Source organism: Helianthus annuus, chromosome 15 (genome assembly GCF_002127325.2).
Source record: "Helianthus annuus cultivar XRQ/B chromosome 15, HanXRQr2.0-SUNRISE, whole genome shotgun sequence".
Taxonomy (NCBI): Eukaryota; Viridiplantae; Streptophyta; class Magnoliopsida; order Asterales; family Asteraceae; genus Helianthus; species Helianthus annuus.
In genome coordinates this window covers 44,104,736-44,128,607 of record NC_035447.2, presented here as the reverse complement: position 1 = coordinate 44,128,607, position 23,872 = coordinate 44,104,736, and the positions used below count along the sequence as shown (strand labels likewise).

Genomic DNA, 23,872 nt, shown 5'->3' with positions numbered 1-23,872 from the left:
GAAAACTTAGAAAACCTTTGTAAAAACTTTACGTAACAAACTTTTTTTTAAAAAAAATATAGGGAATGAAACATACATGTTTTGTTACGTTTCGAGGCAAAAAAAAGCACCGACTAGATTTTTTTATTTTTTTTAAAGTTGAATATGTATGTTGCACCTTTTTTCAGAGCACATGTTACATGTAACACAAAATTTTAAACCTTTAAAAAAAAACTATTCGATGCTCTTATTTATTTATTTATTTTTGGCTAGAACGTAACAAAACATATAACATTCCTTATTTTTTTAGGAAAAAAAAGTTGTTACTTAAGGTTTTCTTAAGTTTTCTTAACTCAAATGAGTTTTCTCTCTAGCTCTTTCCCATGTATATACATAAAACACGGTCCAACTTGAAAAGGAGTGTCAGTATAAAATGAAGTTGGCCCGATTAGTTCAACGGGTTCTTAGTTCTGTCTATATATAATTTGTGTTGCATTATACAAATGATCTCAATAAAACAAACAAAATGAATTGGTAACTAAACCTATATAATTTGTGTTGCATTATACAAATGATCTCAATAAGCATCTGCTTAACCAGCAATGAAAACTTTTGCAAGACAAAATAAACATGGCAGGTAAGTCCTTAACAGCCTTCACATCATTTAAAAACTCACAACAATGTCAATGGGAACATCAACCCACCTTATTTTTCTTGTGTCAAAATCATAGAAAATTTGTTTTACCGTTCAAGGCTTTAACGCTAGAGCCAGCCCAACCTTCGCACTCTTATCAATTGCCCTAGTGTCCACCTCTCCTGATATAGTAACCAACGATTTCGGCCGCCATTCATGCTGCAAAAGAGCACTTGCTATGCCAGCGTTGTTGACCCGAGCCTTCACTGTGGTCAATGGGTCAAGTGAATGTTGTGTCCCGATTGTTAAAGTGTTCTCGTTGCTTGAAAATCCATGGCTTAACTCTGCACCGACTGCGGTGTTGGTCAATGGGCTAACTGTGTGGTAGTAGGAAGCAGTTAGGGTGTCCGCTTTATCGCTCCTGTAACAAGCACACAGGATTCGTCAAAACCATGATTATACCAGAAACCACTTTTAAGACGATCCTGTGGGTAATTTGTCAACTACTTACAGTATCAAAGAAGCAATGAGGTCAGAAGTGGTGAAACTTAGGGCTCCATTATACTTAGTGAAATTGCCAGTAGCAGTATCAAATGAAACATCGGTCCCGAGTGCCAATGTGTCGTTTCCGGCTACCCCGGAGAAGTTGACCACAGGGCTAGCGGTCAAACCAATGCTGGTACTGATTCCTGCATACTCTTGCAAGTATTGAAGTTCAACCTGTAACCAAACTTGCATGAGACTTTATGCTTCCCATGTAAATACACAAAAATGTTTTTAGAGAATTTAATAGAATAATAATTAATAGATGAGGCCAGTTAACGTACAATACGGCTTAACGTACATCACGTACGACAGATAATTACGCACGTTCATTTGAAAATCACGCACGTTATAAACTAAAAAACCCAAATCACGCATGTTGGAAAACATTAATCACGCATGATGAAAACATTAATCACGCACGTTATACACATAATCACGCACGTTGTCCTACGTGATATACGTTAAGCCGTATTGTATTTTACACTTTTTCATACCTTGCCAGATCTCTGATCAGGAACAACAAAGCTGAAGATGGATTTCACTCCAGGTGCGGGTTCATCAATTGTGATAGTTGTGAATAACTGCATAGTAGTTCAGCCATATTATTATATGATTAATACGAACGACTGAATAGATTTATGTAACTTACTTTTGAGTTTGTGTCAACTTTGACATCAGTTGTGATGTTTTTGTTGATCAGTTTAGTGCTGACATCTGCCAAAAACAACTCGCCTTTCTTAGCTCCTGATGAGGTAATGGCCTGAAATATACGAGATGTCAAATGTCAGGATCATATCATAGTTGAACTTGGTCAAAAACCTATAATTATAACACATACTTTCAGGCTACAACGGGTCTATATAATTATAGATCAAATCAACCTAGAAATTTAATTATAGTAAGAGACAAGTAAAAACCAAATGCGTATTAGCTGTTTAAAAAGTTGGGATACAATACAATAGACACAATATAAGTTTTGTGCAGTACACAGGATCAATGTTGGTGACCACGGCTAATAGGTATCAATCCTTGCATCGTAGCAACTTCCGCGCAGTCTAAAATATTATATTTCAATACTAACATGGTGAAGAAAGTGTATGCCCATACAACTAGGGATATCCACTGTCTGGTTCGGCCAATTTTGATAAAAACTTTGGGTCGAACCACAAACTACGGTTTCGAGAAACATCAAACGAAACCGGCTATGTTGAATAGGGCCTGGCCGGTTTTACTGGTTTGGGGGTTGAAACCGGGATTTTATTTTTGAAACATTATTTATTATAATTTTTAAAATGATAAAGGCAGGTCATGATCATTAATCATACACAACTATATATATTCCAAAATTGCACAAAATGTAAATAGCAAAGGTTAAACGACAAGTTCGTTTTACACCGTCGGTTCCAAGTTTGAAACCAGACCAAACCGTGAAAACTGAACCAATTGGATCTTAAACTAACCAAACCAGCCAAACAGTTTTTAAACACCCAAACATACAACTAATCAATTGCAATATTATTTTGCCTCATAAACAACATAACAACAAGGGACATAGAGCACAAACTTTGGTTCCGCATCATAATTAAATGTGGTCAAACACCTATAAGTATATAAAGCACTATATGGACTTTCAGGCATATTCTAAGCCAACTGGTGGTTGTACAACTTTAGCTATTAATTTCTAACTTTCTATTATCTGTATCTCACATTTAGTGGCATTACTGGTATCTATTCAAGAGAGAATAGTGTTATCTATTCTTCGAGCTGGGGGTCTCACTGGAAGCAGCCTCTCTATTCCTACGGGGTAGAGGTAAGGCTGTCTACATCTTACCCTCCTCAGACCCTACGTTAGCTTTGCTATTCGTGGGATTTACTGAGTATGATGATATTCAAGAGAGAAAGAAACTGATTTTAGAAACCGTTTACGGTTTAACACTCTCTAGAATAAACAGTAAATGATTCCTTACAATAGAAACCTAAATATTAGAGAACACAATTGACGTAACAGATAAAATCATAAAACATCAGCATTCTGCACCACTCAAGGATACAACTTTCGGAGATGATTCTCCATGACCTTGTAACTGTCCACCAATAAAGTTTTCTAGATAACCCTAGGCACATAGTTGTTAAAAGCCATCGCCTCTTGCGCCTAGGCCCAATATTTTAGGCAAGGCGAAGCAGTTGCGCTTTAAGTCGAAGAAATTGCGCTTTAATTCTCCAGGTGATGGTTTAGGCGCACATTCCGGCGAGATTCCTAGATTCCGGAGAGTTTCCGGCCAAATTCTCTAATTCCGACAAGATTCTAGCCAGATTTCTTCTTTTATCTAAGGAAAACTACTTTTCTACACTAATACACTAATATTTCAAAACTTTTGTACTAAATAGATGATATAAAGAGTAATATAATAAATTTTGGTTATTTTATTTAAAGAATAGTATTCTTTTTCTAATACATAATATATTTTAAATTTTTTTTCATTATGCGCTTTATTTTTCTCAGGCCCTCGCTTATTTTGCGCTTTGCGCCTAGGCCGCAGGCAAGACCTATGCGCCTTGAGTGCGCCTAGTGCCTAGCCCCTTTAATAACTATGCCTAGGCATTTTTCTAAACTCTCCATGTTACAACCTCAAATGCACAATGTAAGAGATGAAACAAACATATACAAGATAAACACTTGTAATATCATTATTATGACTTCCAATTGCTCATGTTAACACATAAATACATGTTTAATCCTTCCTATGTTTCTTATCCCTAAAGTAACAGCAAGCTATCACATGCCAAAAATCAGAAACAATAATCTATAACCATATGTCCATTCACAAATCATATTCAGACTTTCAGATGTATACATACATACATACATAGTGTGTGCGTGTATATGAGAGAGAGAGAACATACAACTCCATTGGCTGCATAGGTAGTGAGAGTAAACTTATGGTCGCTCTGGTAATCCTTGTACAGAAGATCTGAAATCACCAATTCCATAATCAACACACACACACACACACTCTCTCAAACTTGCAGCACATACAAACAGATACGAAATCGAAAACAAAATAACACGATACAGAATCAATAAACTCATAACCGCTTCAGCAATCCTTATACAGGATATCTAAAATCACCAATTCTAAAATCAACACACACACACACACACACACTAACAGCACATATGAACAGATGTAAAATCGAAAACGGAATAACACAATGCAAAATCAACAAAAATAAACCTAAAATGAACAACCGAAACAACAAATACGTAAGCAAAACGACGGAATCGAATCAGATATAAGAAAACAATTGATAATCTCAGTGTATTACCTCTGGCTTTCTTGCCGATATCGGTGTAGAGACCTGGACCTTTCACCATCTCAGCGTATGTTCGAGAAGCTTCCGAGAGAGATGATCGTCTTATGTGTGGATTTCAGAGATGATAAATCGAGTCGGAGGGGAGTGGTTAGCATGTGCGTGTTTCTGAGTGAGATGATCGTTTGTGGACCGTTGATCTTGATCGGTTCATTGTGTTCTCGTTATTAGCCGTTGATTTTAATCAGGGTCAAGAAAAAGAGATTTTGCATTGTCAATAGTTTAGATGATCCTTCACGATTTAAACATGCTTTGAAATGGAATGATTGCTTTTATGAATTAATTTTTTTTAACGGTCATCTATAAAGTTATCACACTCTCTAAATCAAAGAGTCTCGTATTGTCTAATTTGGTTAGACTATGTTGTCTTAACTGTGCCCACGTTGACTTTAAAATTTGGTTTTTTTAGGCGTTCCCCCGAGAAACCATACTGTTGGCTGCTACTTAACAGTCGTTGTGCCACCACAAAAGCAGAACTAACTTAACAGTCGTTGTGCCATTACAAATGCAGAAATCTCTGGCGTAACACAAGGTGAGACGAAAACTCGGTTGGGCTCAGGAATCAATAATTACCAAATGATTGATTTAATCAACATTTTCCAGTTTTTCAGTATTTTTTTTTGGGATTTGTTATCAAGTAACGAGGTGTAGCAAACGTCGATGATACTTCTATGTTTAGTGGTGGGCTCAACCGCTTAGCCTATACAACACCTTAGTCCGCCTCAAAGGCTCAAATGTAGCACCGGGAGTACCTTGCAATTTTTATATCATCAATTGCATATCAAGTTGAAATAGATCTTTTTTACATGATTACTTATTGAATTCTCACTTGTGATTATAAGTCTATAAATGTGTTTGACATTAGGCAATTGTGTATTCAGTTTGGATGTAATATATGTACCCCCAACAAACATTCGTATCTTTTGTTATTTATTTGTTGACCGACCAAATTTTCTAATATACTGTCCTTGTATGTTCTCTTGGTGCACATTATTTGTTGCTCAAATATATATTGACCATCTATTTAACCCTTGGTAACCCGCTTATTACTAAAAGTATCAACTTTTGTTCTTTAAAAGATGAAGAACTCATAAAAGAAACATAAACAATAAGCAAGTCATTGGCTTGGTTGGTCATATGATTCCCCATAAGAGATCATATTATAGAATAAAGAAAGAAAAAAAAAGGAATAAATAACTACGAAAAAAGTGAAAAGAATATTAATCATACAATGGGGAAACTTTATCTTGTTGTATTTGTCACCTTTTCCTTTGTCATTTCGGTGCAATCTGTTCGACATGCAGCAACCCTCGACGACGAACTGTGAGTTATCGATTATGGTTCTTCTTAGCAATGATCATGTCCGAGTTATCGATTATGGTTCTTCTTAGCAATGATCATGTCTTATACAATTTTTTTTTTTTTTATAACCGGTTTGGTTATGTTATGTGCATTTGGACCGCTTTCATTTGAGTTGGTTGGCTACTATTCGGACTGGGTGGTTGGAGAGGATTTCAAATATTTTAATTTTAAAATATCATTTTATAACATATTGTTATATTTTATTTTAAATTAGTCATGTTACATATGACTAAAGGGGAGAACCTTCAAACAATGGTAAAGTTGTTGCCATGTGACCTAGAAGGTCACGGGTTTGAGGAGTGGAAACAGACTCTTGTAGAAATGCAGGGTGAATAGGCGTACATAAGGCCCACGTTGGCTGACACACAGCCCCCACAACCCGTGCATCGAGTTTGCTTAAATATGGCTCAACCAGTGAACCTATAAGACCAGGGGTGGATCCAGCCTATATTTGTGGGTTCTCGGGGACCCAGTGTGTATTAGAATAAAATCCTGGATCTGCCAGCGTGTAAGACGGTTGAAAATTTGGTGTTACATATAATTAACATGTACAAGTTATTTTGTAGGCTTCTATTTTCTGGAGGAAACTCAACAAGGAGGGGGCTGCAGGGTGGATGCTCAGCAACTAACATAATAGACAAATGTTGGAGGTGCAAACCCGACTGGGACAAAGACCGCCAAGCCTTAGCCAAATGTGCAGCGGGTTTCGCAAAAGGAACCACTGGGGGCTCGGGTGGTGAAACCTATATTGTCAAGGATCCTAGTGATGCAGACGCTGCAAATCCAGCGCCAGGGACGCTTCGAGCTGGTGTCGTCCAAGGCAAACCTTTGTGGATCACCTTTGAGAAAGATATGGTAATCACACTTACACAAGAGCTGGTTATAAACAGCGACAAGACGATTGATGGTCGAGGTGCAAAAGTTGAGATCACGGGTACAGGTCTCACATTATTCAATGTTAAAAATGTCATCATTCATGGATTAAACATTCATGATGTAAAAGAAGCTCCTGGTGGAATGATAAAGAACTCGGATGGTCCACCGGGTAAAAGAGAAAAGACCGACGGTGATGGTATATGCATTACTGGTTCGACAAAGATATGGATCGACCATTGCTCCCTTAGTAAGGGTGTAGATGGGCTCATTGATGTCACATTGAAAAGCACAGATGTGACCATTTCCAATTGCAAGTTCACTAACCACCATAAAGTAAGTAAGAAAACATATATATATTTAGATAAAATATAATAGTTAGGGTTTATTGCTATATCGTTAATGATTTTACAATAAACAGTTAGTGCTGCTCGGGGCAGACAACTCGCATGCGGAAGACAAGGATATGAGAGTCAATCTAGCGTTTAATGTATTTGGCGAAGGATGTGACCAAAGAATGCCTAGATGCCGATTTGGATTTTTCCAAATTGTTAACAACAACTATGAAGGATGGGGAACGTATGCCATTGGCGGTAGCGCCGCCCCAACTATCCTTAGCCAGGGCAACCGGTTCTCGGCTCCAGCCGAAGCCATTAAGAAAAATGTATTCTAGTTACTTAAGCACTATCTTCACTCTTACATATCATTAAACATATTTTATAACGCAAACATCTCTTGGCAATCCATTGGTGAAAGTTCGTTGGAAAACTAAATGTGGGTAAAAGTTTTACCCACTAATCATTGACGGACTTTACCTGATGGATTGCCGACATGTAGTTTAGCGACGGATGAGTTACATATTTATTTTTTGAATTTTTTGGTTATGAAGGTGTTGGTGAGGACCGATGCACAAGAGGAAGAGTGGAAGAAGTGGAATTGGAGAACAGAAAAAGACACTCTTTTAAATGGAGCTATCTTTTTGGCATCCGGGGTTGACCCTCAGTTAACCCCGGAACAACAGGGCGGCATGATTGCCGCTGAACCAGGTGAATCTGTACCTCAACTCACCAATGCTGCTGGTGTACTCCCGTGTGTGGCCGGGCAACCTTGTTAAGCACCTTAAGAATGCATTTCTTAATTTGCTATGTAATAAGGTAAGGAAAATGAAGCCTTACATTCTATTAACTTGTCATGATTAGACTAACTTTCAAACAAGTGGTTTTGTACTCTTAACATGTATCAAATTATGTTGATAAATGTATATACATTTGTGTTTAGATGTAAATCATTTCTCTCAGATTGAAACACATAACTTAGAGCACACTAATTAGTATTGTTCCATGGAAACCCAACGTCAATGAAACCCACTCTTTTCTTTGAACGGAAAAGGCATAAATAATTTTATGTTTTTAAATGTTAATGAAATATTGCATCAAGTTTTTATTATATTTTATCTTTATTTAAAAACATTGAAATAAAAACAAAAGTAAAATAAAAAAATAATTGAGTAATGATTGAAAGGACCCTTTGATCGTCTTCGATGCTAAAATATAAAAACTAATCATCTTCAATGTAAGTATTTCACTAAAAATGTGCATAACCTAATAACATAAGTATTTCACTAAAAAGTGCATAAACAAGTTAATACTAGAAAACACTAAAAAATAATCAACAACGCTAAAATATAAAAACAAATCATCTTCAATGGTACATCTCATTCAAGCATGTTCGACCAAATTCAACCTTAGACAATTATGTGCTTCCCTGCTACGCATTAATGTCACATTTTCTAATCTTTGTTCTACACTTGTCACTGTTTCTGTTTGTGCTTTTACATGTGATGGATCATAACTCTGGCAAATGTTTGCCCTCATCCTCCAAAATCATATTATGTAATATGATACACGCATACATAACATCTCTTTTTCCTGTCCTTTGTCCATATTCAAAACAGATTCCTTTTTTCATCAGTGGGGTCTCTAAATGTTTTTAAGATAATCGAATACTCCGGATAAATACCATTGGCCAAAAAATTACTTGTGTGGGTTCTCATTTCCACCGCTATGTGATCCTCCAAGATAGGCGACATTTCAAAAAAATAATGATGTCGTTGTTTGATCGAGTGACACCGAAAACGCATGCAAAATCCATGGATAGCACGATGGAACATCTTGAAGAATGTTTAACGGTCTTTTCTGGTATCCTTGTGTGTGCTGACCTCGCTAAACGGTTGGACAGTTAAACCACGGCCGGTGCAGCAAGCTATGCTAACAACCATGGCGGGTAAATCGTGTAATAGTAATAGTAATACTATTTATTATTATTATTATTATTATTATTATTATTATTATTATTATTATTATTATTATTGAGACTCTTTTGGAAAGCGCAATCTAACTCGACCCACCTTAAACACTGATTATATGTGGGTATTATTATTATGTGGGTATTATTATCATTATTATTATTATTACACATATTTAGTAATTATATACTTAAGTTCTTAAATAAGATAATACTTAATTATATTTGGGTATTGGTATTATTATTATTATTATTATAATATTTAATAATAATAATAATATATTTAAGTGTTTAAATAAGATGATACTTAATTTAAACCTAGTGGGTTGGCCTGTACGATGTGACGGGTGTTACCGAGACTTTTTTGGAAAATACAATCTAACCCGACTTATGTTAAACAGTGATTATATTTGGATATTGTTGTTGTTGTTGTTATTATTATTATGTAAATATTTAGTAATTATTTACTTAAGTATTTAATTAAAATAATACTTAGTGGAGGGTTCAAATAAAAAGAAATTTTTTGTAAGAATAAAAAGAAGAAATTTCAACCAATAAAAATCCTTTATTTTACTACACTTAATTTTTGTATTTAATAGAGTTAAATGCTTGGTTGGTCCCTGTGGTTTGCGAAAATTGCATACTTGGTCCCAATGGTTCACTAATTACACACTTGGTCCCAGTGGTTGTAATTTTTAAACTCGGTTGGTCCTTAACACTAACCTTTGTTAAATTTTCAAGTTAAGCCTTTGTGAAATGACTAAATTGTCCCTGAACAATTAAAGCAAAATATTAAAACATATATTAACTCAAAACTCTCTCTGTTTCTTCGGTCTTTCTCACTATCTCTACCCACCACCATCACAACCAACCTTCATCCACTTCCACCGCCGTCCCTAACCCACCACCATAACAACCCCTTCACACACCACCACGACAATACTTCCGGTGGCAGCGTTCCTCCCAGCGACCATCGTTCCTCCTGGCGACAGCACTCCAATCAAGCACCCAACCGGCAACGTTCCTTCCTTACAGGTTCAGGACATTTGATAAATTATTCCTATAAATGACTAAACATATAGCGAAAGATAATACACTTATGGCCGAAGTCGGGTGATTTTTTATTGTAGTATTGATTTTTGATTGTTGATTTTAAACATTTAGGATTCTGCCTAAAATTGGCTTATTGTCCAGCAAACCCAAATGTCTGAGGAATTTCACTTTCTTTGTTCAGTTTTAAAAGATTTATAACACACTAACAACTTTGAGCTTTGTGGTTGTAATAAAAAACTAACATCAAAATGAAATGGGAGATGAACGTAACCAGTAAGGAAGGAGCGCCCAGGAGAGAGAGGTTGGTTCTGGCCAGAGAGAAGAGAGAGAGTGTGTCCAATGGCATCACAATAATCTACTTATACAATGTTGGGGGAGAGGGGTTCAGGTGCTGGGGTTTTGATTATAAAAGGAAAAGGAGACGGGGTGTTGGGTGAGATGACGGAGACGATGACAATTGTGAATGAGGTGGTCGGTGGCTTTCGGGTCTCACCGGCAGGTATGAGTGGCAGTGATTGGTGGTGGGTTTAGGTGGAGGTGGAGATGGTGGTGATGGGTTTGAGAGAGAGAGAGAGAGGGGGGATGAGGAAGAAGATGAGGGTATCTTTATATATTTTTGAATTTTTTAATTGTTTAGGGGTAATTTAGTCTTTTTGTACACACATAACTGAGAAACTTAATATGGGTTAGTGATAAGGATCAGAGGAGTGCAAAAATGACAAACACTGGGACCAAGCGTGTAATTATTAAACAACTAGGACCAAGTCTGCAATATTTGCAAACCACAGGGACCAACTTGGCATTAAACTCTATTTAATATTAGTGTAAGGGTATATTCGTAAACTTAGATAGATCATTAATTGGTATTCTTCCTTTTTAATAGCTAACTACATTAAATTTGTAACTTATTTTCAAAAAAATATATTTTTTAAAGAAAAAAAAACTACTTTATAGTGTAGGATAAATTACGAGGTGTGTAGAATGAATTACGAGCTGTGTATGATAAATTTCAATATGTGTAAGATAAATTTCAAAACGTGTATGATAAATTTTGATGTGTGTAGGAAAAAATTTTAGTATGGAGGATGGTAGTATTTATGACTAATTAATTAGTCAAAGATAATAATAAATAAGATAAGATAAAAACTATTTAATGTTTTACAATTGTACCATTTGTTCTTTTTCTTCTCAATTTAATTTTTTTTTTCAAATAAACCTCCCCCCATAATACTTAATGCAGTAAATTAAATAATCTCATTTGTGGTTGTATCTACATGGAGCACTTGTTCCATATGCTTCGAAAGTTGTAAAACGTTTTAAAGTTTAGTTGAAATTACATATTTGCCCATATGTACATCTAGCAAAATGGGTAGTTAGGTGACGGGTGAAAACGAGTTCGAGTTAAAATGGGTCAATTAAAAAAAGTTTTTTTTTGTTCAGGTCGGGACGGGTTTCAGGTCGGTCGGTTTAAAGAAAATACATTTTTTATGAAAAGGAAACATATCACTTTGATTCAAAAGAAATCCAATATATGGGTCAGTTTGGGCATATTCTAAATTACAATGGGTGAATTTAGGTAAAAAAACTTTAGTTAAGGGGGTCAAACTGGTTACTTGAAAAATAAAGATTCTAGTCAACGGGTTAAATTGAGTTGAGAGTATTAGAAAGGGCCATCTACGGTTGAAACAAAACAAACCACGGGTGAAAATGAACATCATCTTCGCATTCTTCCTCTTCACAAGAGTTCAACCTAACGTCTTTGCGTACAGAGATCAAGATCTACAAGATTTTCTCACTCGTCACATAGATCAAGATCTACAAGATTTGCTCCATGAAAACCCCTCTGTTTACCTCTCGCTGGTAGGTTTGATTTTGTTAATGTATTTTTCAATTAGGGTAAATTATTGATATGATTTTGTAATTTTCTCACTCGTGACATAGATCAAGATCTACGAGATTTGCTCCATGAAAACCCCTCTGTTTACCTCTCGCTGGTATGTTTGATTTTGTTAACGTATTTTCAATTAGGGTAAATTATTGATATGATTTTTTAACTTCATTAAAATATTGTTTAATTAGGACAAAATATCATTATGATTTTTTTCGTTTTATGTTGTGTTGTTCGTACATTGATTTTGTTAACCTATTTCTTTAATTAGGGTAAAATATTGTTATAGTTCTGTAATTTTATGTCGTATTGTTCGTATATTCAATTTCATTTACATATTGTTTGATTAGGGCAAAATATTGTTATGATTTTTTAGTTTTATATTGTATTGTTCGTATATTTGATTTTGTTAAAATATTGTTTAATTAGAGAAAATCATTGTTGTGATTTTGTAGTTTTATATTGTATTGTTTATACATTAGATTTTTATTATAATATTGTTTGGTTAGGTATGTTTGTTTATCAATATGCTGTTTGTTTTTTATAAACCATTTTAAATTAAAGTCTTACAATTCAAGCTAGAATATCTCATAACTAGATTAAAACAAAACATCGGAATTTACTGTATAGATAGTTCGCTGATTGTTTGTGTTTTTTTTTTGATTTTTTTTTCTGAATAGCTTGCTAATTGTATATGCTTTGAGATTTTTATTATGTATAGATAGTTTGCTAATTGTTTGTGTTTTTTTTTATTTTTTTATGAATAGCTTGCTAATTGTATATGTTTTGAGATTTTTATTATTAGTTTCTTATTTTGACATGGCAAATGTAGTTGAAAGGAATGTCAAACAATATAGAATTTGGACAACATAATATAGATGGGGAATATGAGGATAAAGGCGGTTTATATAGTTCAGGTAAACCTCATTCTTATGTTTTGAACTATTTTGACCCATTACTGGTTTCACTCAATTGGGATAAAAAGCAAGTTGTAGTGCTTGCGGAAATGTGAATTGTAAAAATGCAAGCTTGGGAATGTCTAACATCATACGACTTATCTCTAAGTGTTTTGACGTTGATGAGCCCGATCCGCTAAAAAACAGAAACGTGCCCCTTTGGATCTCCATGGATAGGGAGAAATTAGCAATTTTATTTTCAAACATAACTACCCTTTTAGCTATGTTGAACATGAGGAAACAAAAACTTTATTGATGTGAATTTCAATACAAGAAACACTGCAAAGGTAGATGTTTTAAAGATATATGAGCGAGAGAAGATGATTCTTAAAGACAAGTTACAAAAGGTAACTAGTAGGATATGCCTGACTTCTGATTTATGGAGTTCTATCACGACAGATGGATTTACAACATTGACAACTCATTATGTTGACGAGAATTAGTATCTAAGAAAAAGTGATAAACTTTTAGAGTGACACCCCTCCACATTGGTTCCATTATAGTAGAGAACTTTATTAATTTTTTAGCATATTGGTGCATCAAGAAGAAAAGTTTTTACTATCACACTAGACAATGCAAAATATAATGATATTTAGTAGATCTTCTAAAAGATCACTTGCGTTTGAATAACGCATTAGTGTGTGATGGAGAATTTACTCATGTGCATTGTTCATCGCACATGTTAAATCTTATCATTCAAGCTGGATTGAAAGTAATTGAAGGAGCCATTGAAAAGGTTCGAGAGTTGGTGAAGTATGTGAGAGCACGTGGTGCTAGGAAGTATAAGTTTGCTGAATGCATACAAATACTTTCATTACAGTGTGGGAAGCATGTTCATCAAGATATTGTAATGAAATAGAACTCTACATATCTTATGCTTGATTGCGCATTAGCTTATCGCTGGGCTTTTGCTTGGTTAGCCCTAGCCAATTCAAATTTAAAACTTCTCCACCAGAAGAAGAAGGGAGGAAATAATCACACAACTTTTGAAACTTTTTTATCACATCACGATTATTTTTTCTAGAAACTCATATCCTACCTCCAACTTAACCTGACAACTAAAGAGCATGAAATGAAGTTGAAGAGTATTTGGGATGGTATGTATAAACTATATGATAAGGAGTATGATATTCAATCGTACATAATGCACGATTCTTTAATACCTGAGAGCTCAAATGTACAATACGCTTGACGAGTTAGATGGGTTCGATACATTTCAAAGCCAATACAAAATTTTTGATAATGACCAGTCACAGTTAACATTGTATTTGGAGGAACCTAACATTGATAGAAAAGTAGAACTCACTGTTTTATAGTATTGGAAGGAAAATCAAGGAAGGTATCCAAAACTGGTTGTAATGGATGGCGATATATTGAGCATCCCAATTACTATTGTCACTTCCAAATCATCTTTTAGTATCAGCGATCAGGTGTTAAGTAAGTATCGAACTTCATTGTTATCATAAAATGTCAAGGCATTGCTATGCATCCGTGATTGGTTATTTGATTTAGAAGGTATTAAAGTTCATTCTCTTTGCAACTTCATGTTATGTTTATAGATTATTTATAATACAACTTTCATTGCTTATGTATTTTTTTGAATAGCAAATGAAACTTCCATTAATAAAAAACAGTCTACACATCCAAAAAACCCCAGCCAGGAGCTGGACAGCCATCGATGCTTATGTATTTAGATGAAAATAAAACTAGATGGAAGAAGATCTTGTTGAAGACATTGAAGCATTGATTCCAACTATCAATATTAGCAATTTTTAGGTAGTTGATTTATATAGGCAATAATGATGGGTATACGTATATTCAATCATTTATGTTCTTTTGATGGTTTTTGGATGAATTTGTTATTAAAAGTTATCGGAATTGATTTATATAGTGTACTTTAGAATTAGACTTCGATATAAGTTATTGATACTGATGTTAAGAAAGATTATAAGATTAATCAAGTTATAAGATGTTAAGAAAATGTGGAAGAAGCTTGATGTTGGCCATCTATTATATTTATTTGCATATTTGAGCACTTAGTTAGATTTTTGAACGTCACTTTTTCATTTCTATGTATACACCAACACATATACATGCCTTATATTTTGTATATATTTATATTTATTCGTGTGTTTTTAAACATAGTCACACACACATATATGCTTTTCTTATAACTAGCTAGCTTCTTTTGTGTTTTCTTTTTTCTTAAACATGTTGTTTAATTATCAGGTATATCAGTGAAGATGACTCGGTAATTCCAATGCTGAAAATGCTTAAAAATTTTGGTCACGCTGTATTCTTAGTGACAAATAGGTACTTTTATATTCTTAACTTTTTTCCTCTATGACTATACACTTTTGTTTGTTATTTATGAAAAATTATATAATATTAGTACCTTCATTGTATATATTAATAATTTCATTTTCTTATGTGTTATATTTGTAACCTATAATTGGTTAATTTAAAGTGTACTCTTTGGGATTATACAAATGTCGTGATGAACTTTTTCTTTGAGGCGCACACAATCGATGGTTGCTCCTCTCCGAGTTTTGATTAGCTCCAAGATTTTGTTGAAGTGTTATATTTGTAACCTAAGTTTGTTTAACTTCTTCCTTTTCAGTCAATTGAATTATTATCAATCACCTACTGTTTCTATCTATAATGGCAATATTTGCTTATTTCTCATAACTTTTTCGTGAGAGAAAAGCTATGAGAAATAACCAAATATGGCTATTACAAAAAGAAAACAATAGGTAATGATAATAATTTACTTGACCGAAAAGAAAGAAGTTAACCAATCTTAGGTTACAATATAGCACTTCAACAAAATCTTGGAGCCAATAAAAGCTCAAAGAGGAGCTGCCATTGATCATGTGCGCCTCAAACAAAAAGTTCATCACCACATTTGTATAATCCCAAAGACTATAAATTAAACGAACCAATCTTAGGTTACAAATTTAGCACATAAGAAAATGGAATTATTTATTTCGATAATGAAGCTACTAATTTGTTATATAACTTTTCACATATAACAAACAAAAGTGGATAGTCATACAGAAAAAAGTAAGAATATAGAAGTACCTATTTGTCACTAAGAATATAGCGCGACCAGATTTTTAAGCATTTTTAGCACTGGAATTATCAAGTCATCCTCACTAATATACCTGATAATTAAACAACCATTTAAGGAAAAAGAAAGCACTAAAGAAGCTAGCTAGCTGCAAGAAAAACATATATGTGTGTGACTGTGTTTAGAAACACACACATAGATATTAATATATAAAAAATGTAAGGCATGTATATATGTTGGTGTATACATATAAACAAAATCAAGTTATGTTAAAAAATCTGAGTTCTCAAATATGCAAATAATATATGATAGATGGCCAACATCAAATTTCTACTATATACTCTTAACTTTTTATGACTTGATTGACCTTAAAATCTTTCTTAACTTCATTATGAATAACTTATAACAAAGTCCAATTCTATAGTACACAATTACCTTTATAAATCAATTCTGATAACTTTTAGTAATAAATTGATCCAAAAACCATCAAAATTACCTAAATGATTGAATATATCCACTCCCATCAAAATTACCTATATAAATTAATTACCTAAAAGTTGCTATTAATGAAAGTTGGAATCACAATAATATAGCGAGCATCAGAGAAGAGAGTACCCCCTTTATTATAAGGCAGGCCCCCCACGTCCTTTCTTAATAGATAGAGCAATTGTCACAATGCTTCAATGTCTTCAACAAGATCTTCATCCATCTCATTTTTGTTTTCATTTTCATCTGAATACATAAAAATAGAAGTTGTACTTTTAGTAATCTATAAACATAATATTAAGTTGCAAAGAGAATGAATTTTAATTCCTTCTAAAACAAATAACCAATCATGGGTGCATAGCAATGCCTCAACATTTGATGATAACAACGAAGTTTGATACTTACTTAACACCTGACGCCCGATATTAAAAGATGATTCGAAAGCAACAGTAGTAATCGGGATGCTCAATATATTGCGAGCCATTACAACCAGTTTTTGATACCTTCATTGATTCTCCTTCCCATAATGTAAATATCATCTTCTACTTTTCTATCAAGGTTAGGTTCATCCAAATACAATGTTAATTGTGACTTTTCATTATAAAAATTTTTGTATTGGCTTTGAAAGGTATCGAACCTATGTAACTCATCAAGCGTTTTGTCACCAACATCTGAGCTCTCGGGTATTGTAGAATCATGCATTGTTTGTGATTGAATATCATACTCCTTATCATATAGATTAGGGAAGTGCATGGGTCAGTTTGGGTTGGTTATGAGCTTCTAGAAAACAAAGTCGTGATGTCATTAAAAGGTATCAAAAGTCGAGTGATATTCAATCATTGACAATGCATGATTCTTCAATACCGTATTAATGTGTCATAAAAACAAAGTCACGATGATGTTTTCTGGAAGTTGCATGGTTATAGTAATCATTAGATATAAGTTGCATGTATGATATGAGCTTCGAGTAAACAAAGTCGTGATGTCAAAAAGGTAATTTAAAGTCGTGTGATTGTTTCCACCCTTGTCCTTTCTTCTTCTTCTTCTGATTCTGATGGAGAAGATTTTAAATTTGAATCCACTAGGGCTAATTGAGCAAAATCCCGGCGACAAGCTAATACAAAATCAAGCATAAGAAATGTAGAGTTCCATCTGTTACAATATCTTGACGAACATGCTTCCCGCACTGCAATGAAAGTATTTCTATGAATTATGCAAATGTATACTTCCTAGCAGCACTTGCTCGGACATACTTCATTGACACTTGAACCTTTTCAATGGCTCCTTCAATTACTTTCAATCAAGCTTGAACGATAAGATTTAACAACGCTAAACAATGCACATGAATAAAATCTCCATCACACACTAATACATTATTCAAATGCAAATGACCTTTTAAACAATCTACTAAAATATCATTATATATTGCATTGTCTAGTGTGATAGTAGAAACTTTTTTCTCAATGCCCTAATTTGCTAAACAAATTATCAAGTGCTCTGCTATAATGGAACCACTATGTGGAGGGGCTGTCACTCTAAAGTCTAGCACTTTTTTTCTTATATACCAGTTCTCATCAACATAATGAGCTGTCACTGCTATATATTCATCTGTCGTGATAGAACTCCATAAATCAGAAGACACGCATATTGTCACACCCCGAATTTCCAACCATAACCCGGTAGGCCTGGTGGGGAGTATCGTGACGGAAGATTGACATAGTTATGGTCAAACATACACAGAATAGCAAAGCGGAAGTCTTGGAATATAAAATATTATTACAAACTCAGTTGTCCGAAAATATCAGAGTAATAATTACAGACGAGCTTGTAATAATAATCCAGAGGCGGATCATTATGTACAAAAGGATTTCAACAGACTAATAGGCTTATGCAATTATACAAAGGAGTTGCAAATTCCTCTTCTAGCATTACCGAGCAGCTTCCAGCCTATTTACGTATTTGTACCTGTAACTTAGTCTTTTGAAAATATGTTAGTTTTCACTGGTAAATACAATCAACTGACACATTTTGAAAGCATTTTCAAAATTGATTTAAGCGCACAAGGCACACGAAAATATTTTATAACTTGGGACAGTTTTACAACACTTGACAATACATATGGGGCCCGGAAACTATGTCGGTTCATGATTAACCGACACACCACTTATTCCCTTATTGGGAATACCCATGTTGGGCAAAACCCGTATTGGGTTATAACATTATTTCCCTTATTGGGAATACCCATAATGGGCAAAACCCGTATTGGGTTAGAAAATTATTTAATACACCATTTTGCGTCTGTCAGGTGTATGCCTACACCCTCCGCTTAGGTCGCGGTCACTTACAACTAAATGAGTCAAGGATATCCAGGACACGATCGCATTAACCCCCAATGTTTAAGTCAAACAATATGAATTAAAACGGGTTATTTGAATTTCCGGACACATTGGTCTTCGAATCCCATACCCGACCATGCGGTAATAATTTACCGTGTCCCTTATTGGGAATACCCATGTTGGGCAAAACCCGTATTGGGTTATAACATTATTTCCCTTATTGGGAATACCCATAATGGGCAAAACCCGTATTGGGTTAGAAAATTATTTAATACACCATTTTGCGTCTGTCAGGTGTATGCCTACACCCTCCGCTTAGGTCGCGGTCACTTACAACTAAATGAGTCAAGGATATACAGGACACGATCGCATTAACCCCCAATGTTTAAGTCAAACAATATGAATTAAAACGGGTTATTTGAATTTCCGGACACATTGGTCTTCGAATCCCATACCCGACCATGCGGTAATAATTTACCGTGTCCCAAACCCATATAGCGAAAATAGGTTAAAAGTATTTACCTGAGCTACGACTTGATAAAATGCAAGGTTTATAATAACTCAGCCGTATTCAATTAAGTAAGCATAGGTAACAATTTACTGGAAGGCTCTAGTCTGGAATGATGGTATAAATAACCAATTAGAATGTTAAGGGGTCTTATTCAAGTCATAGACTTAGACCGGTTAACTTATAATATCGAAAACGATACGATACTCTTGATAAAGCGATGACCGGAATAGAATGTAGTTTAAACCCAACAAGTACTAAGAAAAAAAAAACTAAGACTTGTATAATATGGGTAAACTATTAACATTCTGAAAATTGAGGTAAAAATGATAAGGTTAAACCATTTTCGATAAACTTATGTAAACTAGTTATGTAAGTCCAACCGTACGCGTATAAACGATAGCGGGTAACCGGATGAGTCATGAACAAGTTCCATATGCCAAAATACTTTAAACAAGTTATAATATCAGTAGGATATCAACTTGTATGCCCGTTAAAGTTTTTAAATCAAACTATGCCTCAAAAGGGCATTTTGGTCATTTAGCGATGTATAAAAGGAACTTGCGTATAATCTGATGTTACGACCATATCAGTAGGATATCAAACATATGTGTGTTTTATAGTTTAAGACCAAACTATGCACCATAGGGGCATTTTGGTCATTTTACACATAGTTTAAAAGCTTATTTGGGAATCTGAGTATATAACATGTACCTACTGTAAAAATATTTAAATAAGTTATAAACTCAATAGGTAACAAGTCTTGGTAAATATGGTTTAAAACCATATTATGCGCCAAAAGGGCGTTTAAGTCCTTAAATGACGATATTTGCGATGTTGAGTCCAAATAGAAGTCATGACCAGGTTTATATGGTTAATATATGTTATTTAATATAACATATCAGTAGATAAAAAGATTTTTGTATGAAAACCATGATTAAAAGGATTTTAAGTGCCAAAAGGGCATTATCGTCATTTAAGGACATAATACAATAACTTGTACGTAAACTCAGTTTATAAACTGATTTGATATCTCAAAATGTCCTATTTATGATATTACATCAGTAGGTAATGAGTTTAGTATAAGAAATTATGTTTAAAATCGTTCTATGCGTCGAAAGGGCATTTTGGTCACTTTAAAACATAATTTACGTTATTATACGAAAACTCGGTTTATGATCAGATTACTAACCTCAAAATATGTTAAACATGTTAACATATCAGTACCTAAGTCATTTGCAAGTTCATTGGTGTTTAAAACCTTATTTTTAATAAAAAGGTCAAAATAGTCGAAGTATGACATAATAACGGAAACTTGCATAAAACTCAGATTACTATTACAATCATGTAATATAACCTCAGAAGGTTATGCTACATCATATTACGATCATAAAGGAACCTTAAATCAGTAGCAAAGTAGTCTAATTCGGGTCATAATTGAAACTCAAAGCAGAAGTCAAACTTCACAACTTTCGGTTGCGAACCGATCCTAAAACTAGAATTGACGAGCCATACATGTTTACACATGTTCAAATAATTATTACCAAGTTGTTTATGTGTTAAAACATATTTTAGAACACCTTTAAACTTAGATTATGATTATTTCAAAATCTGCCTCGTTGACTTTTTAAAACATTAATATGTTGACTCATCAATTGACCAAGCAAACGTGATTCTTAGGATGTGCCTTTTTGAGGGATTAACACCTACCTAATTACGATCACGTAGCTATGTTTGTTGCGAACAATGGCTGGACCATCAAGGTCTAAAGCGAAAGTTAAAGCATTTATCGAAAACGCTTGACTTTCAGCCTTCAAAGCCTAATAAACGAACAAGCAACGAAAGGAACACTTACATGTGATCCAAGGAAGTGATTAAAACTCAAAGGGAAGCTCCCAATTGCTCAGGAACCTCCAGATATGAGAGATAGAGGGATAATCAAGAATGGTGCAAGTTTAACTATGAACAAGAACACCTATTTATAGTGTTCGAGGATTATTAGGATGATTCCAGGTGTTTAGAGGCTCTTGGGGATGGTAAAAAGTGTCCCTAAACATGTATAAAGCAACTCACAAGCCCATAGATTCGTTTTAGTGGTTTAGTGTTGCTTAGAGTGGGCTCAAGCTAGTTTTCGAGCTGCAGATGTAGCTTACGGACTGTATGGTCTGCTGTTTGCGGTCTGTATGGGGCGGCTGACCAGCAAACATCTTTCGCGCTTTGACAATTTTAGCCCATAAGCTTCCAAACTCTCATGTATTGTCATATTTATTATAAAAGCTTTCTATATTCAATATTAGGCATACCTGGGAGTATGACCGAACAACATAAAGTTCCTGGTTCGTTAAAAGGTCACTCAGAGGTATAATTTAACATGTTGACGCTTTTAACCCTTTAACTTGCAAACTTGCATGTACTATCATTTAATGGCATAAAAGCCCCAAATGGCCAATAATAGGCATTCCCGAGAGTATGATCGAATATCATGAAGCTCTCGGTTCGTTAAAAGGTCATTCAGAGGTAAGAATTAACATGTTGACACTTTTAACCCTTCGTTACACAAACTTTCAAACAATTACGCAAACGACTCCTCTCGTCCAACAAGTGGCTCATTTGAGAATACGGACACCGTGTAAGGTCACTCAGAGGCATAGTTTCAGCATGTTGACACTTTTAGTCCCTCCACATTCACAGTTTTCATTTTTGGAAAAATAGTCCCTCCTAGCCAACGTTAGGCATCATTAGGATTAGGGACACGTGTCAATGCATTATTGGACATGATTTTACGAGGTGTTACACATATACTTCAAGTTACCTCTCTTGTTATGAATTTCACATAACCATGTAGAAATTTGTGCAAATTTCTTCTTTCCTCAGGTTCAACTAGCTTAAATGGTAGTTATCTTTGATAATTGAAATTACTAATTTCTCCCTGTACATTGCTTGATCTAAAGGGGCATGTTTTTGTTTTTTTAGTAGATCAGGCTCATCAACATCAAAATACTTAGGGATATGTCGTATCAAGTTAGATGTTCCTGAGCTTGCATTTGTACAATACTCCTTTCCACAAGCACTTCGACTTGATTTTTTATCCCCATTGGGTACAACCAGTAACGGGTCAAAATAGTTTCAAACATAAAAACGATGTTTACCCGAACTATATGAACTACCTTCAACCTTATATTCCCCATCTATATTATGTTGTCCAAATAATGTGTTGTTTGACATACCTTTCATGTGACATCCGCCAAGCATCCGTATCTGTAACCCAACCCGTTTTCATATTCGATGTAACTCAAACTTTTAATCAAGCAATAAAACTTTAAGTTATTTATTTGTTTTGTGACACATAGAATTATACATATCAAGATTTTGTCTTTACATGTTTTATATACAATACAATATTAATTACATTAGTTCAATTTGTTTAAACAATGCACTTTCGAAGTATATGCAGGTCCAAGGCTCAAACCTATCAACATACAAAAGTTCTAGTGTTAGCTTCTTCCCACACCACACGGTGGATCTAGTACACCTCTACGCGACACACGAGCATCTCAAGTTGATCTGGTCAACTGAGAGCCACCGCACCATGCAGTGGATAAAGACACCCCCACCCCGCCGCGCGGAGGATAGCCTGTTACATCCCAACTGTTTCGAGAACCTAGTTTTCTGTACACCATTAAATCCATTCAATCTCAACTTTTATGCTTCGAGTTCAGTTTCATCTTAAGTCTTCGAACCTAGACATGTTTGTACACCTTATTCCAATCACTAACTCACTCATAACTTGTCACACCCTAGATTTTGCGGAAGCGTGGGTTTATTTGGTGTGACTTCTTAATACCATAGCAATTATCATAACAATGCTATATGAAAATAAAACATATGATGTTCATCCATTCATCAAGTTTTAAAAGTTACCATGACAACTGATGTGTGTAAAATGCAACATATAAATCACATCAATTAAGGCATAAAACTAACCCTTTTTAAGTACTAATGTTGGAAAAAGAGTGTTTTTGTCTTCCTTTTGTATTTTCAGGATGAAATGAGCTCAAATTCACAAAAAAAGCAAAAAGACAACTAATTCTAGCATAAATACAAGAAAAGGAATAAAAGTAGACTGCCCGGACCCTCAACGGCATCCTCCAAAGCAAAGAAGAGAAAACAGAAGCCTGAACACGCCCCGTGCTCAGCCAGCACGGGGCCGTGCCCAAGAAGCAGCATAAAAGACAAACTTGTAGAAGCTTCCATTTGCCCACCACGGGGCCGTGTCCAGTGAGCACGAGGGCGTGGTGAAAGTACAGCAGGCGCATTAATTGTAATTGCGAATTACAATTAATGAGGAGAGAGACTGTCAGACGGGCACGGGGGCGTGTCCAGCGGACACGGGGCCGTGCCCAGCCTTCTGTTCAGCCTATAAATAGGGGTGCTTGGTTTTATTCCATCTCATCCCTTGGCACACCACCTCTCTCACACTTCATCCACCACCCACCACCACCATA

General features: G+C 34.8%; 3 protein-coding genes across 11 annotated transcripts; 2 read left to right on the top strand and 1 right to left on the bottom strand.

Moving 5' to 3' along the window:
- Nucleotides 1–492: 492 nt before the first annotated feature.
- On the bottom strand, nt 493–4,699 carry LOC110911526 (mitochondrial outer membrane protein porin of 36 kDa). Its single transcript, XM_022156155.2, has 6 exons — nt 4,487–4,699; nt 4,064–4,131; nt 1,809–1,919; nt 1,654–1,740; nt 1,125–1,333; nt 493–1,034 (listed from the first exon to the last, which is right to left on the bottom strand). Exons 1-6 carry the CDS (start codon nt 4,533–4,535, stop codon nt 728–730), a joined length of 831 nt encoding a protein of 276 aa, XP_022011847.1. The 5' UTR covers nt 4,536–4,699; the 3' UTR covers nt 493–727.
- A 1,670-nt stretch (nt 4,700–6,369) lies between these two features.
- On the top strand, nt 6,370–8,085 carry LOC110911524 (pectate lyase 1). The gene is made up of 3 exons (XM_035984539.1): nt 6,370–7,106; nt 7,192–7,430; nt 7,656–8,085. Exons 1-3 carry the CDS (start codon nt 6,440–6,442, stop codon nt 7,878–7,880), a joined length of 1,131 nt encoding a protein of 376 aa, XP_035840432.1. The 5' UTR covers nt 6,370–6,439; the 3' UTR covers nt 7,881–8,085.
- Nucleotides 8,086–11,780: 3,695 nt separating this feature from the next.
- On the top strand, nt 11,781–23,296 carry LOC110911522. Of its 9 annotated transcripts, none has more exons than XR_004881936.1 (4): nt 11,788–11,983; nt 12,065–12,117; nt 12,844–12,928; nt 22,822–23,221. XR_004881936.1 is itself a non-coding variant. In XM_035984537.1 (3 exons), the coding sequence occupies exons 1-3, from the start codon at nt 11,831–11,833 to the stop codon at nt 22,857–22,859; spliced, it is 285 nt and encodes a 94-aa protein (XP_035840430.1). In that variant the 5' UTR covers nt 11,781–11,830; the 3' UTR covers nt 22,860–23,223. The 9 variants fall into 9 exon arrangements, 4 of the variants coding, with proteins under 4 accessions (XP_035840430.1, XP_035840431.1, XP_022011841.1 ...); XR_004881935.1 differs by having other exon boundaries at nt 22,813–23,221; XM_035984537.1 differs by lacking the exon at nt 12,065–12,117 and having other exon boundaries at nt 11,781–11,983; nt 22,813–23,223.
- Nucleotides 23,297–23,872: the final 576 nt, after the last annotated feature.